Source organism: Nilaparvata lugens, chromosome 3 (assembly GCF_014356525.2).
Source record: "Nilaparvata lugens isolate BPH chromosome 3, ASM1435652v1, whole genome shotgun sequence".
NCBI lineage: Eukaryota > Metazoa > Arthropoda > Insecta > Hemiptera > Delphacidae > Nilaparvata > Nilaparvata lugens.
This window is the reverse complement of record NC_052506.1, coordinates 48,848,947-48,867,641: the sequence shown is the minus strand read 5'-3', so window position 1 is coordinate 48,867,641 and position 18,695 is coordinate 48,848,947. Positions and strand designations below refer to the sequence as shown.

At 35.7% G+C, this 18,695-nt stretch overlaps 2 protein-coding genes across 6 annotated transcripts in view; both read left to right on the top strand.

Annotated features, from left to right (window-relative positions):
• Positions 1-18,695, top strand: part of LOC111043601 (limbic system-associated membrane protein) — a 474,975-nt gene that overhangs the window by 75,653 nt on the left and 380,627 nt on the right. The gene's annotated exons all lie outside the window — the stretch shown is intronic.
• Positions 10,906-15,354, top strand: LOC111062109. 2 transcript variants are annotated; one of them, XM_022349820.2, is made up of 4 exons: positions 10,906-11,358; positions 12,023-12,252; positions 12,883-13,042; positions 14,245-15,354. In XM_022349820.2, the coding sequence occupies exons 2-4, from the start codon at positions 12,088-12,090 to the stop codon at positions 14,355-14,357; spliced, it is 438 nt and encodes a 145-aa protein (XP_022205512.2). In that variant the 5' UTR covers positions 10,906-11,358; positions 12,023-12,087; the 3' UTR covers positions 14,358-15,354. The 2 variants fall into 2 exon arrangements, with proteins under 2 accessions (XP_022205512.2, XP_022205505.2); XM_022349813.2 differs by having other exon boundaries at positions 10,914-11,358; positions 14,242-15,354.

The window sequence follows — 18,695 nt, the reverse complement described above, 5'->3', positions numbered from 1 at the left end:
AGTCCCTCCCTCTTCGATTTATGAAGCCAGCGTGTGAATTTTTGGCATCCAATTCGTAAAGGTTGATTGCCAGTAAACAAAAGCTGGCTCGGCCATCAAGGAAAAGAATGGCTTTGTGCCAAAATTCAATCGACATATATGGGATTTGCTCTGTGGGACGACAATATCAGGCTGATGATAGCAAAAATCCTACTAGCTCTCCCTTGGAAATTGGATTGAATAATATCCTTTTCGATTTTCGCACATCTTGAAAAGATCTGAAATTTGTATCGTAGGTGAAAGTCCAGTTTTATTTCATTTTGTGTGAGTCAAGGATATACTACTCTCTTTTAATGGTCACTCAAACAGTATCCAGGATATCTTTCATTCTTGATCACTCGATTACTCAAAAAGTGTTCTGTCACTTGGGTTTATTTCAACATCTGACCCTGTGTGTGGCCCTGCAGTTTGCAAGTATCAGGATTTAAGTGGAAGCTCAGCCTTTCATCATCCCTAACTTATCAGGAGAAACGTTTTGTCAAATTATCGAACATGTATTCATATTCGAAACTACCACCCTATAGGAAAAAGAGATATAGGTGGACCTCGGAAAATAATAACTTTTTAATGATTATTTTAATTTTAGAATACTGTTATAGATATATTTACTTAGCGTATGGCAGGTACTCAACACATATAAAGTTCATGAGTCTCAAATACCTGCATAAACACTGTATATTTTCAATCTCTTGAGATTTTGTGTGTTTTTTGTCAGGAGAACATAAGTTTGTCTTACCTCTATCATTTGCTAGTCAATTAAGCGTTAACCAAAATGCATCATGGATGCCAAGTAGCGTTACACATTATTTGAGTTGTAAAAACTGATTGCTGGAACAATTTTGAGGTTAGAGAAGGTTGAAACTCAATCTTTCGATTTCCACAAAAAAATTTTTAAAATGCCCAAAATTGCTTCAAATTGTAGAAAGATGTAGATTTATACTGTTGTGAGTCGGAACAGACAAGAGCCTGAACCTTGAATGAAACAGGAAGAAGAAGAAGAAAAAGTATTCATATTCGTCATGCTACATTCTCCCCATGTCATTAATCATGTGATCCATGCCCAACGCCAACTAACTCAATTTATATAAATAAAAATCTGGTGTGGCGCACTCACACAACTTTCCTTGCCTTTATGAGAATTGATCACCTGATGCTAGTGTAAACGCGCATCTCAAGTCAAAGATCTGAGCCAGCTGGTGACAGGTCAATAACGTTGGATACACACGAGGTCTGCTATCTCTTCATAGTGAATGATTTAATAGAATCAACAGTTGCCAACGGTTTGCAATTGAATAATTACATTTTCTCAAATTTCAAGCTTATTTTCAATTTGAGGTGAAAATGTTACTGGACATTAATTGAAGAAATGCCCACGCTCAATCGTTTGTTTAAATTATATCTGAGACCTGATAATTATTGGAAATATAAAATCAAACTTTGCATAGATGGTGCGAAGGTCCTGCTTGTGGCAGTTGATATAGCGTATCAATGACTATTTCAGGTATGAATTTGATCAAAATCGTTGAAGCCATTTTCGAGAAAATCGCGAAAAAAACCTGTTTTTGACAACATTTTCGCCATTTTAGCCACACACACACACACACACACACACACACACACACACACACACACACACACACACACACACACACACACAACACCACACACACACACCACACACACACACACCACACACAACACACACCACACACACCACACCACACACCACACACACACACACACACACACACACACACCACACAACACACACACCACACACACACACACACACACACAACACACACCACACAACACACACACACACACACACACACCACACCACACACACCACACACACACACAACACACACACACACACACACACACACACACACACACCACACACCACACACACACACCACACACACACACACACACACACCACACACACACACACACACACACACAACACACACACACACACACAACTGGAACAAGGTAGCAAACGGGGAGGTGAGAAATGAACATACATTGCGGGGAGGCTGATTTACACACATTTACACACATGTTGGAGACTTAATTTTTGTTTTAGAAAGTATATTATATGTGTTCAATACAGTTGTAACTTTTTTTTTCTGTTAACTTGAAAAAAAATTACGCATTAAACCTACAAAAAGGGGAGAAATGTGTGTACACTTTCACTGAACAAACCGAGGAGAAATGTGTGTACACTTCCACTGCACAAAGCGGGGAGAAATGGTGTGTACACTTCAAACCCACATTCCGAGGAGGAATTGTGTTTAGTTTAACTTACAAGTGGGGACAAAACCGTTCTTAACACAAGCTCTGGCTGCAACACTTATTTCGATATTTACTATTCTATTTGATCATAGAATACAATATCGTATGGGTCTTCGAAAGCCAGTTACATGCACGTTGATTTTTGTACGATTGTTTTTTGCCATCCTTATGAATTCGAATAAGTGCAACTTGTCAAACATCATCTGTTTGATCTAATAGAATTTTATAAGGACGGTAAAAAATCGATGTCTATGTAACTGGCTTTTACTAAACAGGCTTCACGAATTACAATACGATAATAGGATAGTTGATACAATACCATGGTTTTAATTCAGATTCATTCATTGATTGAAATAAAAGGAGATTCCGGTGTCGATAGCATCGAAGTCGCCAGGCTGGTCTGGATCATTTATGAATTTCTCAGTATGCAGTATCCACTCAGCAGCTCTTATACAAACACAAACATTAGTTTCGTTTTACTTGGAATAGTAAGACATTATTTCATTATGTCCATTATTACAATAGATCAATTCAGATCCAGTTAGCTGTTAGAGTAATATAATGTAATTACATTCTATACTCACTGTTCAGATCAGCACAATGTTTATAGCCTACTGTATGTAGTGAGTATAGAATGTTACATTCTATACTCACTGACTGCATATTTATACTGTGTAATAGATTTTATTGATTGTTGCAAAGATTTTAAGTCAATGATTCAACAGGAAATCCATGGTAATATTCAACGATTTCAACCTAATGAATTAGATTGTTGTATGACAAAATTGAAATCCCGACAACGTAAATAATTCAGTGAAGTTAACTGTACAAGGTTACTTTTTCTCGTATTTTATTGAGTGATAATGGGAGATGATTTCTGATTCCATATTTGGATTCAACCTTTTGAAGTTTAAAACTTTCAAAGCTGGAATTTTTTTTTTAAACTAGAACTTTTAGGGCCGGTTTCCGAGCTCAGGATTTAGCTAAGTCCCAGACTCTAAACAGCAATAGTCAGAAAATTGGCTTTCCAAAAGGTCAGCTTTTATAATAGAAGTCTTAGTTTTTATTTTCTCATTTCTATAATTGGAAACGTTTTTCCTTGACGGAATTAGACATTCCTGAATAATTCAAAATAGCTGAAACTTTACACTATTTTCTCTTTATTTTATTTTGTGTTCAATTTTCTAGTTTTTCGAGATTTAATTCAAACGTGACTATGACAATGACTGCGACTACGCCCCGTCTTGGAAACCCAAATTTCTGACTCCAGCTGTTTAAAGTCTTGGACTCAGCTAAATCCCGAGCTCGGAAACCGGCCCCTAATGTTTTAAAATGTTCATGTTTGAACTTTTCAAGAGTGTTTAAAAGCTTCTAAAAACCTTTACCTGTGAGGCAGAAGTATTATTATCTTAGTAGGTACATTTTTACTAAACATAACTTTATGATAATGTAAAAGCTATATAAAAACTGCTGTAACTCCCTTGTTTTTGGGTATTTTCGAAAATGGGACTTACGCTTTAAAAAATTTTGGGTCGCTGAATCCAAATCCGAATACTTTGAGAAAAGTAATGAGTCATAGTCTGAGCAAACGCGTCTGAAATTTGAGATCCCCTTGTGAAAGCCTTCGAGCTGCGAAATATGAAATGATCTGAAATATGATCTTCAGGAGACGGGGTTCTGCCGTGTGAAACTAGCCTAAGAAAAACACGACGGCCTTGTTCACTCCCCCCACCATGACTTCTCAGTAGCTTGACCCTAACATTTACATGATCCTAGAAAGTAGTCTACACCTATGTTCACAGAATAATTCAGAATAATGTATCCTATTTGAAAGAGTGGATGCATGCAAAAAAAAACAACTTTCAAAGATCCATGTTCATCAAGCCTTCTGTTAACTGCAAGAGATATTCTGTATCTTTGTGAGTATCTTTGGGAGGCTCCTTTTCCTTTTATATTATCTTTGAAATGCAACATTTTGAAAAACTTCGTATATATGTCGACGCGCAATTTAAAAGGAACATACCTGTTAAATTTCATGGAAATATATTGCCGTATATCGCTGTGAATGCGCAACATATAAACATAAAGAGAAATGCACAGCCGTCGACATGAATCTTAGACCTCACTTCGCTCGGTCAATTATATACAGTGATGTCGGAGTAATGAGGGATTCCTTCTCTTTTCATATTATCCTTAAAATGCAAAATTTGAAAAAAACCTTGTGTATTAATACATCGACGCGCAGTTGAAAAAGGAATATTTCTGCCAAATCTCATAGAATTCTATCAACGCGTTACATACATACATACAGACAAAGTATGAAAAGTATGAATTCTGAAAAGTATGAAACAATTGCCCTAACCTGTCTTGTTATTACACACAAAAACACACAAAAAGTAACTTCGATAATCTAAATAATACATAAGCGCTGCCTGCAAAACCGGAGTTTGAGTACTGGCGGCAAAAGTATCAATATAAATGTTCAATACAAAAACTCCAAAATTAAAATGAATGATGTTTCACTTTATATTCATACTTTATCAACATGATATTAATCAGTAACTATCTATAATATATATTTAAATACAATAACTAAATTATTATGATGTAAAACTTTTGTGGGCTATTATTAATTATGCTAGGCTATTTTTGAGACTTGAATGCCAAGCTGAAGATTTTATTACTTTAGATTACATCAAACACTCAATGGAATTATCGAATGTGCATCCATTCACTAAGAGATTGGAAGTGAGCGAAAAATCTAACAAAATAAAAAATAGCAAAGGATAACATAATATTAAACGAACATGACTAATTACAATAAAATATTGTGATGCGAAACTGTTGTAAATATTATTCACATAAAAATTAAAAATAATGTAGCCTATTTATAAGAATGGATGACTGCAAAACATACATGAAAATATATTATAGATAGTTACTGATTAATATCATGTTGATAAAGTATGAATATAAAGTGAAACATCATTCATTTTAATTTTGGAGTTTTTGTATTGAACATTTATATTGATACTTTTGCCGCCAGTACTCAAACTCCGGTTTTGCAGGCAGCGCTTATGTATATTTAGATTATCGAAGTTACTTTTTTGGTGTTTTTGTGTGTAATAACAAGACAGGTTAGGGCAATTGTTTCATACTTTTCAGAATGGGGTTGAGTATAACCAATACCTACTATTACTATTACCTACTATGAAGTAATAGTAGGTATTGGTATAACATGTAACAGCCAATGCCCAGGTTGTGACGTCACACTTATAACAAATCTTGTATTGCGTTCTCGGTGTTGAGGTTATGAGCCAGAAAATGTGTGAATTAATGCGTTATGAACACCAGACTGAAAGAGTCCATACAAGATCTGGTTCAACCGTCAGAATCGCAGGAGACATAAACACTATCACACCCTTAATATTCATTTCAGATAGATTGTATTAATATTTCTGGAAATTGAAGTTGCAGTGTAGCAACAGTGTTTTCATTACTATATTGAATGGAACAAAAATATTATCAGTAGCCGAATAACCTCTCCGAAAGCCACACTGATTCTCTTTAATAATCTTTTCTCTTTCCTCCCACAACTGCAACCTTCTCAGTAAAATAAGATGGCATTGGAAAAAGTCAAAATAATCTCTTTGTAATTTTTTGACGCATTCTTGTAAAACTCAGCAGGTACTCTGTTATCACCTGGAGCCTTATTGTTGCGCATTGTCTTGAAGGCACTTTCCAATTCATTCATATCTATGTCTTTGTCAAGAGTTTGATCTTCAACATTCGTCGCCGCATAATATGTGACTACCCCGCAAACTGATCCAAACACTCATCTGAAGTGTTCAACCCAATCCTCAGCACTCACAGTTCCCGAAATCTTGAACTCTCTACACTTGAATTTCTTTATCAGAGCCCACAAATCACTGGAATCCTTGACTCTTCTGAATTGTTCTTTTATATCGCTGTAATACGCTTGCCTTTTACTCTTACATAGCAGTTTGTATTCCTTTACTACCTTCATATAATTTTCTCTCACCTGCTCCGAATTTGATTTTCTAAACACATTCAATCGGCTGAACACTCGCTTTCTCATAACCGCACACTCTTTGTCGAATCACTTTTCTCTCCATCCTTCTCTCTTTCTATCAGGTTGGGGCAAATAATTTGCAGCTCTATATACAAGATTATTTAATACTTCATAAGTCTCTTCACTACTCTCGGGAAGACCATTTATTTCTCTACAAGCATTGGTGAGTTTAGATACATATTCATTCTTCCTCGCTTCCTTCCATTTCAACTTCGGTAAGAGTGGTAAAATTGTGCTCTCTCTTTCTAGAGTATCAACCGTGATTAGCGTAGCTTCAATTGGGAAATGATCAGATAAAAATTCTGGCACAATAGAAAATTTTCCAACTATTTGCGCTAATTCGACAGCCATGCAACATAGATCCATTACAGAAGCCCCTCTGCCTATAAAAGTAAAGTCTCCCCACCTATCTCCACTTATCCTTCTATTCATAATGATGAAAATAAAAACCTCACAGAACTCCAATATTTTCTTACCTTTCATATTAATCACCTCATCCTTTGACTCTTGCTTATTACTCAGTGCATTTCCCAATTCTATTACATCTGTTAATTCCGACATGTCCTGTCCATTTCCTATTCTACCGTTAAAATCTCCAATTAAAATCATGTTATTTCTATTATGCTCTTGCACTATCATAAACTCCCATAATGTATTGAATTCTCTCTCCCATTCCATGTCTCCTCCACCACTCAGGTAAATTGGAACTATATAATATTCATCCCGTTGTCCTGCATTCATGTGGATAACTTTCCTCTCAAGCGCATCGATTACCTTACAAAAACTCTCTATCCTTTTACTAATTTCTATTAACTTTCCTCCCTTTGCTCTACCTCAGTTTGATTCTCCAACTGCGAATTCCCAGTATAAATTGTAATCTGGAAAACAGTTTTCAAAATACAATTGCTTTCCTCTTTCAACAAACGTCTCCAATAGTACAAAAACATCATAATTACAAATAAAATTATATACTTGAACAATCTTACCACTTAATCCAGCCACATTGTACGCTACTATACTCAACTGTCCCTTCTCACACGGACTGACGGCGTTATCTCAGCGGTTGCGGTCTTCGTCCTCGCCGCCTCGCTCCTCCTCATCACACATGCTCCCGCTCACGGCCCGCATCACACTCTCATCGAACATGCTCCCGATCTTCTGCAGCCCATCCTCTCCCTCCGAGACCAGTCCATTCTCCTCATCCAGCGTGAAAACCCGACTATTCACGATTAAACGATCCACTTCAACCGATACTCTCCTCTCACACCCGGAACTTGTTTCTTCAACTCGCCAAGCACCCGGAAAAGCTTTATTAATCACAAACTGTGTACCCTTCAGCTTCCTACTGTTTCTCGTGATGAAATGGATGTCCTGATCGTCCGGAAAATGCGCAATGATTGGCCCGTTATCTATTTTCTTGCCCAATGCATGTGCTCGATTAACCCAGGTACCTGCTCGTGCCCCCAAATGACTCACACAAAAGTCTTTGACAGTTCTCACGTAATCCACTGTTGCACATTCGTATTTCAGCCCGCGAAAAATTATATTGTTCCTTCTCGATCTATTTTCAAAATTTTCCATCTTCCTGATTATGAGATATTCTGAATTTTTTGAACAACAATTTGATTTCTTAACTGTTAATTCTCGACAGAGAGTTTATTCACTTTTTCAATAGACCATTTAAATCCACCTTTGTAGCTAGCAGCGCGAGTTTTTCATCCATAGACTTACTAAACCGCTTTTCAAAACGGTCAAATAGTGATTCAATAATGTCTGAGTTCACATTACCGGAAGCTTTAACACTTGGGTCTGGAGCACGCTTTTTCTGTTCCATCTCTTCGAGCTCAGGCGAACTTTTAGCACGAGGACTCTTCTTAGCACTATCGTCCGGTGAAAAGTATTGTTAGATACTGTTCTTATTCATTCAGCTTCGAATATTTCGATTCACTGAGAACAATTTCACAAATAAAAACAAATTGATAATTCAATTTATTACAAAAGAACTTTTAGCTCTAGGTCTCTTTTTAGCACTACCGTCTGGTGGAAAGTATTGTTGGATACTGTTTTCATTAATTTAACTTTGAATATTTCGATTCACTTGAAAACAATTTCACAAATAAATAACAAATTGATAATTCAATTATTACGAAAGAACTTTTTAGGTTAAACATGCATTAAATGAACCGATTAAGCACGACCCGTCCGGAAACTTGAGATAAGAGAGCAAAACAATTCTGCGACCGCTCCGTTCAACAGCTCACTATCAACTCCTAATTTGAGAACATACGATTTGAAATCGAAAAGTTGTCAGTTGTAATTGGGGAATGATTTTAAAAAACCAATACTTTTATTTTCCATAACTGTACTCATAAAAAATAATATGATAATATATTTTATATTCAAATGAAACGTTAGTTTTTAAATAAAAAAATATTTTTGAGCCCCAAAATCCATTGGAGAGTTACCGAATTGCTTGATCAAGAGATTCAATTGATTGATGATAAAGTTCAATTGCGCCGTGAACATAGAGAATTTGATCTTCATCAAGTTCAAATGTTTGGAGACAAAAGTCGTGTTGCCAATACATACATAGAAATGATTCTCATTAATCATTCGTGAACAGTACAGGGGAAATAATATTTCACAATTGAAAATAATAATTTCACACATACAAAGCCTATGGAATACTGTATACGTAGTACAGTATCCTTTCCTGCTCAAATCAAACCTGTACTGTAGGCTACAGAAGAGTCACGACATGTCAATTGGAAAATTTTCTCATTTTCAAATGTCTGCTCATGATATGATATCTTCTCATTTACATTTGACGATTTCTCAAATACAATCCACTACTCTCAATTACATGTGTGATGACTTCCTAAATACAATTGACTATTCTCATTTAGGCTACATCTGACATTCTCTCAATTACAAGTGACTATTCTCAAATACAATTGATACTTTCTCAAATTAACTTTTTACTTTCTCAAATAAAATTGGAAAATGTGTTTTGACTACTATTTTTTTTTGAGCAGGGTATGATTACTAAATCTTTTCTCCGGAACAACGTCTTTTCACAAAAAGTGAGCATGCCGTACACAAGTAAAATATTCAATCCAAGGTTTACAAGAGAGTTTTTGCAAGGATTGGCAGACACAGAAGAAAATGTCAATATGGAGAGAAACTAAGAGACAAATTTCATTTTATTATAGGCTATCCTGATCTTGAGATACAATGTTAGGTTAGCAAAGTTTGAGGCATCCGCTTCTCTAAAACAGTAAGTGAATTCTCAGTGAAGCCTGTTCAAGAATATAAACTTACTGACGTGCTATTCTTGAATCTTAACAAGCCTCCCATTCGCATCATTCTAGCAATAACCCAAATTCAATGCGGAAAATTCTCGGGAAATTGTGTTACCAAGTCACCATTGATTGTGATGAACCTAATTTGGCGTTGAATTGTAGAGGATTTTATTCTCTTGGAAAAGTTCTGGATTTTTTCACTATGAAGGTTTTTGAGTTATATGGAGAAAAAAACAGGTATTTTTAACACTGTAAGGTTAGCAGAGGGTATTTTTTGTGAAGAATCATTTTCAGACTATTTGTACCAAATAACTAAAAAATCAGTACCACAATACATTCTGGCAGCATGTTTCCTCGCTCCCTTCTCATGTCTCAAGTGAATGAACAGAAAAATAAACTATGAATTCGCTAAGCTGTCCCAGACAACACATGATATCCACTGGATGTCCGATCCGCTTCCGATATATCCTATGTTGATCCACGGCTATTGTGGACTACCACTGGACGTCCATCACATATCCAATCTGGATGGTCCAAAACAAATCCCAGATAGTTGTCCATAGGACATCATACAAAGGATGACCATGGGTTTTTTAATTTATTTGTATAAAATAGTTGACTTTTCATTTTCATTCTTTATTTTTCAATTATTTATTTCAATCAATATACTACATTATATTTGAGTATATAATATGTTAGTATCAACTAAATGATATTCTTCAATAAATTTCATCGGGCGCCCGTCACTCTCCAACCCCTCATATGATCGGATGAAACTTGGCACACATGCAGACCTATATGACCCCCATAGGTCTGTGAAGCACATCCTTATGTTTCACCCCTGGCACTCACAACAACCCTCCAAAATTTAGCGAAAATGATATTTAAACTCGAATTCCAAGCGTGGATTAGGGCTGAAATTGACAAATAGGGACTATCTTTGAGTTTAATTTCAATTCTAGGACGAGGGGAAGCTAGATTCAGAATAGTTTAGGAGCAATGAATTTTCAAAACTCTTATCACCAAACGACTTTGAAAATTTTGTGCATCATATAACAAAAAATTACTTACTCATAACAAGAGTAAGTTTTCTAGATGTAAAATTGCATTACAAATACTTTTTATTTCGTATATTTTTTCAATTAGAGCCATAGTTTTTGAGTAAAAAGCATTTTTACTTGTTTTTTGTTCATTCAACTCTAATCAGACAAAATCCTGGTGATTCTGTGGAAAGCAATAGGATTTTTGTGAGATTTAACGAAAAAATTTCAACTTTTCCATACTTTGTATGAAATAGCTTATTAACTTATCATATATAATAGTGAGAATCTTAGTAGGCTATATATATTTCCAGTTTTCTTAAGTTTTATTTGAAAAAAATGGAGAATAGCTATAAATATTGATCTTGTGATATTTTAAATTAGAGCTAAATAGCGCGCGCAGAATGTATGTAGGTAGCACTGGTTCTGCGCCATGGCCATTTTGATCTATATAAGTTGAAAGAGAAAGTGTTTGCTCGCTGGCTGTTTGCTCTTCTTTCTTCGGTCTTTACTTCTTTGTGGCTATCTTGAAAACGTTGAATCCTAGAATTCTTGAAAAACGTGGAATCCATAAATTGCAAAGGTATGTGTAATATATTTTTCCATAACTTCTCAAAAGTTACTGTTATAAAATATTTAATATTATAGACTGAGCCAATCAATGTAGAATAGGCTATGTCATTTCTTTGTTCAGTTCTCATCATGCAGTATCTGTAGAGGCTGTTAATTTGTTACCTGTGATTTGATCAATAAGTTGCAAATAAGGTGTAATGTTATAGGCCTATTATTTTTCCTCAACTTCTTGAAGGTGATCTTCATTTTTGATTTTCAGAATAGCCTATGAATCTTATAGACCTGGCTAATCAATGCATAATACGCTGTCTTTTTAAGGTTGCTTAGGTTAAGTCTGTGTGATTTTAAAAATTTATCAACGCTAGCCTATGTCATGAACAGTAAATTGACAAAACAAAATCGGTTACTTATAAAATTATTAGGCCTATAAAAAAATTGAATTGTGTACCATTGTCAATGTTACACAACCTAATCAAGGCCAACCTATAGAACCTAACCTTTCAGAATTTTTTGGTTAAAAACTGATATATTCACGACACAGTTAATTTTTTCATAAAGCATTTTTATGTACCCTCTAAAATCACTGGTAAAATGGGTAAATACTGGTGAAAGTATAAATCCCCATTTTTATTTTTTTAAATATTTTGTTTTAATATTATAAATACTTGTTCCAGAATTCAGAAAATAAGTTCTTCAGCAATTAGCTCTTCTGAGAGCTACTACTAACAGCAACCGAGACATGTTGGAATCAATATTGAAATCTCAAAATCAAAATACAGACCCCTGGTCAAACCAGCAGCATGATGAAATCAACTTTGATCCGGCACGATTGCCAATGAAGACTGAGGAGAGTCTGCTCAAAATAGAAGAGGAGCTGAGAGATAATCATTCCAAAAATAACATGGTAAGATATACTTTGTTGGTACAACTTCAGATTTCAATTTTCAGTTTAATGTACAAGTAAATCTGCAACTGGTGTTCAATTTTTTAAACAATATTAGTTTTTTAAACTTGAAGTTTCTCCAAACTAAACTGTATAAGATATTATTGTCAGGAGAAATGCTTGGATCTTATGGACATACTGATGTTAAAACCATTAAAAAATAAAATTATTATGTTTGATGTTACTATGTTAAAGTAAAGAAGTTTTTACTAGTTTTTTTATAAATTGTTTAAACAAATTGAGACAATACAGTAGAGTTTTGGTATTCCAAGCTTATTGGGACCAAACCTTCTTTGGATAAGTAGGAATTTGGAATAGGTGGATTTTATTAAAAATTAAAAATAAAAATGTAATTGAGTTATGACTTATATAGTATTGAGTCTATTATCCAAACCAATTGGTCAGCAGAGCATATTGCATGTTGACTCGAAATGCTGAGTACCTATTTATCCTGACCTTCATTCAGATTGGACACCTCTTATTCTTATGTGTTATTTTAAATTTACTACAGTTGTGCTGGACTTTGCTTGCAGTGTTAATAATAAGAGTTTTACTACATTGTTAATATGGTTTTTGTTTTTAACTTTCCAGGTCAACTACCTGAGTAAAATTGGCGAAAACAGCATAAATGACATGACGAAAAGAATAATGAGAAGACTTATTGGTGATGAATTAGCCAAAGACTACAGCTGGTTTGGTGCGAAAGGGAAAAAACAGTTTTCAATTCTTCAAAGTGCCAGAGTCCTTGAGGGTAAGTGCATGTGTTTAGTTGTCCAAACGACTATTAGTTGCATACAATTCGTAACTCAATGCAACTTGAGCTATTTATCTTGACTTTCAACGCTTTCAATAGAACAGCTGACAATATCAGTGTTTTAGCGAGCTCTTCAGCCCGGGGCTCACTCACTAGCTAGTGAAGGTAGTGGCTCACTATACTTTGTTTACCAAAACGATGGAGTGAATGTGAGCAAAGAATTATTTTGGTTCGAAAACACTATCAGTTGAAAAGTCTTGAGGTAGTTTCACATTCTGTTCAATATATTTTTTTAATGATTGCCAAAATTGAAAATTAGCTCTTTTTACATGAAGGAGTAGTCATATGTGAATCAATATTTCAGGCTTTCAGCTGATAATTTTACCAAAACAAAACTACTAGTACTTCTGGGAACAGTAGACATTGCGCAGTTATAGCTATAGTCAAAATACCGCATCCCCAAAAAATTTTAAGGTGACGTTCAGCAAAACTAAATTACACAAATGTTCTGAGATGCAAGCTTTTTGCTTTTCATTATCTAAACATTTTGAATAATACCAGCATATTGCGATTTAAAAGCAAAAGCCTAAACCCCTAACCTATGGTTTTAAATAAAAATTTAAGTTTCCATTATCTTCTTAAGTTAAGTTCATTCGTCTTTATACTTATGATTTTCGGGGATGAGATATTCTGATTTTCGCAGTTATAGGCCTAAACCATATTATCCTTAAAACACAAAATTTCAAAAAGCCTTGTGTATACATCGACTTATAGTTAAAAAATGAATATTCCTGCCAAATCTCATGAAAATCCAATGCCGCATTTAGCCGTAAATGCGGAACAAACAATAAACATAAAGAAAAATGCTAAATCGTCGACTTGAATCTTAGACTTCACTTTGATTGGTCAATAATTATTATTATGATATTCAATCCGTTCTTTTGTTAGACAGAATATAGTATATATTTACATTACTCGTGATTGGTCCAGGACCAATGCCTGGTATATAGGGGGTCCTGATTGGTCTACTAGTGATTCAGTGAACAGTAGGGCTTGTTCACTTGGGCAAGAGAAATAATGTGGTTGCCTTGAATATCGTTTTAAGGGATTGAAAACTAAAATTGTAAAACACCATTTAAACCTCACTCTGACTATAATAAAATCAGCAGTTTACAACAATTTGATCTTCATTTCAGAAGCTGTTAAGATGGGGTTTCAAGAAGCAACGGAAAAAACGATTGAAGAGGCCACCAAAAATTGGTTGAGGCATGCTCCTGAACGTCAAACCGGAAAACAAAAACGGTTCTTGTAGTAGCTGTAGTAAAACATCTAAAATTGCATCATATATTTGCCATAAAACAAAACAAAAACGGTGTTTGTAGTAGCTGTAGTTAAACATCTAAAATTGCATCATATATTTGCCATACTTCATGAACCTTGAATATGTTTTTAAAAGTAAATAACAATAGGCCTATAAATAATAGTTTAAATTAAGTTCAATGAGTACTACTAACTTTTTTCATGATTCTCTTAGAATAATGTAACTCATTCATAACAAAATTCTTACGTTTTCCCACATTATCTTAGTATATGGAAAAAGTCTTGCTTTATCAATACTTTTGAATCAAAATTTTCAAGGTTATATCCATTTTGTAAAATATTTATTTGTACACCTAGCAGTGGCGGCTGGTGTAAATATAGATTGGAGGTTGCAGATACCAATCCTAACTTTCATAGAAAGTAAGAACGCGATAAATAGGGATTATTAAATTGTCATTTTAATAGGGATAATTGTCATAGAACTTGAATTATATCATTTTCCCAACAAAATTCCAAGTCACTGTAAGAGATAACAATAAGTGAAATAAATAAGTTACAAGATTCAATCAATACAATAGAAATAGAAAGCCCAAAACTGTTCTACATAAGATCAGTCTTAATATTATTAGCCTGGAAATACAATATATAGCACAGTAATATTTTTAACTTGTACTTAAGCGCTCACGCAAACCCACACTGATTGTGTGGAATTCTCAATATTAGAAGGTCTCACAAACTTCTCAAGTTCAATTACATTCTCAATTGCTTTTAACTAAATATCCAATTATCCAATAAATTTTCAATAGAATGAATATAGTTTTTGTTTATTACACGATCACTTACATATCCTTGTTTATTATTACACACACGTTTATTTTGTTTTGGAGCCGCCACTGACACCTAGGGAGGAAAGTTATACTTTTATGAACTGATGTTGATGGTTTTTAATTAACCTGTGATTTCAAAATAAAATTTTGTTAAAATTTTAATATGCATTTTATTTATTGAAATTCTTTTTTAACAGAATCTAGAATTGAGTACCGTTTCGGGCCAAGAACTGCACCGGAATGGTAACTAAATCTTCACTATATTATAAAAAAATGTATTCATGACAAACATCTTAGTTCCTCAATGGTCAAGAAAGCAAGACCAAATTTGGTCGTAAGTAGATGTCCAATGGATTTCCTAATTTTATAATTATGGCATCCACAAGACATCTATATGATGTCCTACAATATCCAAAAAAGTCTAGCATGGATTGAATTAGGATGTAGATGGATGTCCAGTGGCTATCCTAATTTCATAATTATTGCATCCGGAAGACATCCGTAGGATGTCCTACAATATCCAAACAATGTCTAGTGTGGATTAAATTTGGATGTCTGACGGACATCGGATTCTGTGACACTTGAATGTCCTGTGGACGTCCATAGGACATATTTTGGCAAAAAACGGATGTCCGCCGGATATTCTAAATATCCGACATGGCCATCCACTGGACGTCCAACAGAGGTCTCTGTGTTGTCTGGGCACACACACACACACACACACACACACACCACACCACACACACACACCACACCACACACACCACACCACACACACACACAACACACACACACACCCACACACCACACACACACACACACACACACACACACCACACACACACACACACACACACACACACACACACCCCACACACACACACCACACACACACACCCACACACACCCACACACACACCACCACACACACACACACACACACACCACACACCACACACACACACACACAACACACCACACACACCACACACACACACACCACCACACACACACCACACACACACCACACACCCACACACACACACACACACACACACACACACACACACACACACACACCACACACACACCACCACACACACACACACACACACACACACACCACACACACACACACCACACACACACACACACACACCCACACACACACACACACACACACACACAACACACACACACACACCCACACACACACACACCACACACACACACACACACACACACACACCCACACACACACACCACACCACACACACACACACAACACACACACACACACACACACAACACACACCACACACACACACACACACACACACACAACACACACACACACCCACACACCACACACACCACACACACACACACACTTTCAGACCAATACCCAAAAACCAGTTTTTTTGACTCAGGGGACCTTAAAACGTATAGAAATTTAGAATTTGGGTTACCTTAATTTTTTTTGGAAAGCAATACTCTCCTTACCTATGGTAATAGGGCAAGGAAAGTAAAAACATAGTGGTGATGAATCTGATCGTCTGATACTTGATCATTGACTCTTAAAATTAATCTAGAGTGAAATGAGAAAAATAGATTCCATTGGATTCCACTGAATCATCACCTTGTTATATTCTTGGATTAGGCCTACCTCTGGTATTAGAACAGATTGGCTGTAATTTTGAATGGTTGGTGCGAGCCTTGGTCGTCACTGATAACAAGATAGCGGTGCATTGAGAATGGTGTTAATTGGATCTTCTTGAGTATCAGGTTCTCCCGAATCGAGCTGGAATAAGTCTAATTAGACTGGAATCCATCCACCATCCATCTTGGAGAATATTCAATTAAATTAAATAATTATTATTGATAGTTCACCACATCGCAATATCATGCTTCTCAGTGAATTGGTAATTAAATCTAGATCGTTGTACGTAATGACTAGTGGGCCGCGTTAGCTCATGCAAACCAAAAATTGTCAAGATAATAATTCACTAGATATGTGGTCCACGGGTGTAACTATAACAGTTGAAGTGATGTAGAAGGACATTTACAGTAGAAGCTCCCTGATCGAATAATATGAGTAGAGTAGATATGAAATAGTGCTACTCAAGAAATTAAATTTGCCAGTTATGATAATTTTGGTTAAAAGTAGCGCTCAAAAATGTGTTTATTACATCATCATTGTTATTAGTTGAAATCCCTAATTATTCAAACTGGAATTGGTTATATCGTATGATTACAGCCACTTTACGTAAGCATGGGTGATAGAGCATCGTAATTCAACTTTATGAATGATCAATTTGAATAATGGATGATCATGATGAAATCTAAAACTATACTTATTTCGAGTATGTATCTTCTTGCTTGACCCACTTTGTGAATTACGTGATTGAATCATGAAACATGTTTCATGTAGTAGGCACATAGTAGTAAATACTCTCGTATTTAGCTGACTGTGAGGATAGTGAACCTGCCATGGAAGATCCAGGTGGAGAGGATCAATTTATTATAATTAAGTTATTCAGTACTCAATTCAACGAGAGAGTGTTAACATTCGGCATTGAATATCTTAATTTTGTGAGAAAATAGTCTCGAAATAACCGCTCTAAACACTTTCTACTGCTAAAATTGAAAGTTCAGAAATGATTTGTTGTTAAAAGATTCAAGCCTCGAATTTCTGTCTACATCAGGAGTGATGCTGGATTGTTAAATTTTGAATACATCAAGGACGATGAGGGAGTCGAATGTTCTACCTGGTTATTGAAAGAAGTGAAAACTGCTATTTGCAATGTGGCGAGCGCTAATAGCAGCAGAGGCTGTAGGATGCTCTGCAATCATTAAATGCTAACAAAAAGGGCGCGGACCGAACGAGCGACCAGCTGGCCTCTTGCCCAGGGAATAATTCATCAATTTTACTTTTCCTACCGGCACATTATAGGCCTATACGACAATGGCTCAGCCCCCCCCTTTCTGCCACATCACGGTCACCGGCTAGGACGCCGCCGCCGTTCGGAATTTGCGGCCTTTCAGACGCAGAGGCCGTCGACGGTCTCTCGGGTACCCTCCGTACACGTGCCTCACTTCGTCCCTTTTTGTCGCACACATTACACTCCCCAAAGCTCCATCACTCCTACTCGCTACTGCACGGGTAATATGTCACATGCGATTACAATCAACACCCCTGAATTTCTAGACATTATCTACCGATCACAATTTGTTCAGCTCACGTCGGTGTCGAGAGAAATATGTAAATTTATGTTGATCGAAATCAGTACACCTACCACGTATCACTAGACTATATAGGCTTTGGAATAGGGTTATAAACTAACACGTCTTAGTTCAACATTAGAGATGCCCTGAGTAATATAACAGTATGTAACGAGAATTAATGTACGAGAATTAGTGTATTATTGAGTTAATACAGTAGATGTATCGGAAATCAATACCATTATGATAAATACAAGAGTACTCCAAGGAGTCAAGTGGGT

What these genes read in the sequence shown, in the direction of transcription:
- LOC111062109 (XM_022349813.2), top strand. Translation starts at nt 12,088, where the DNA reads ATGTTGGAATCAATATTGAAATCTCAAAATCAAAATACAGACCCCTGG. An exon ending in ATCATTCCAAAAATAACATG is followed by an intron (nt 12,253 to 12,882) that starts GTAAGATATACT and finishes TTAACTTTCCAG; the next exon opens with GTCAACTACCTGAGTAAAAT. An exon ending in AAGTGCCAGAGTCCTTGAGG is followed by an intron (nt 13,043 to 14,241) that starts GTAAGTGCATGT and finishes TCTTCATTTCAG; the next exon opens with AAGCTGTTAAGATGGGGTTT.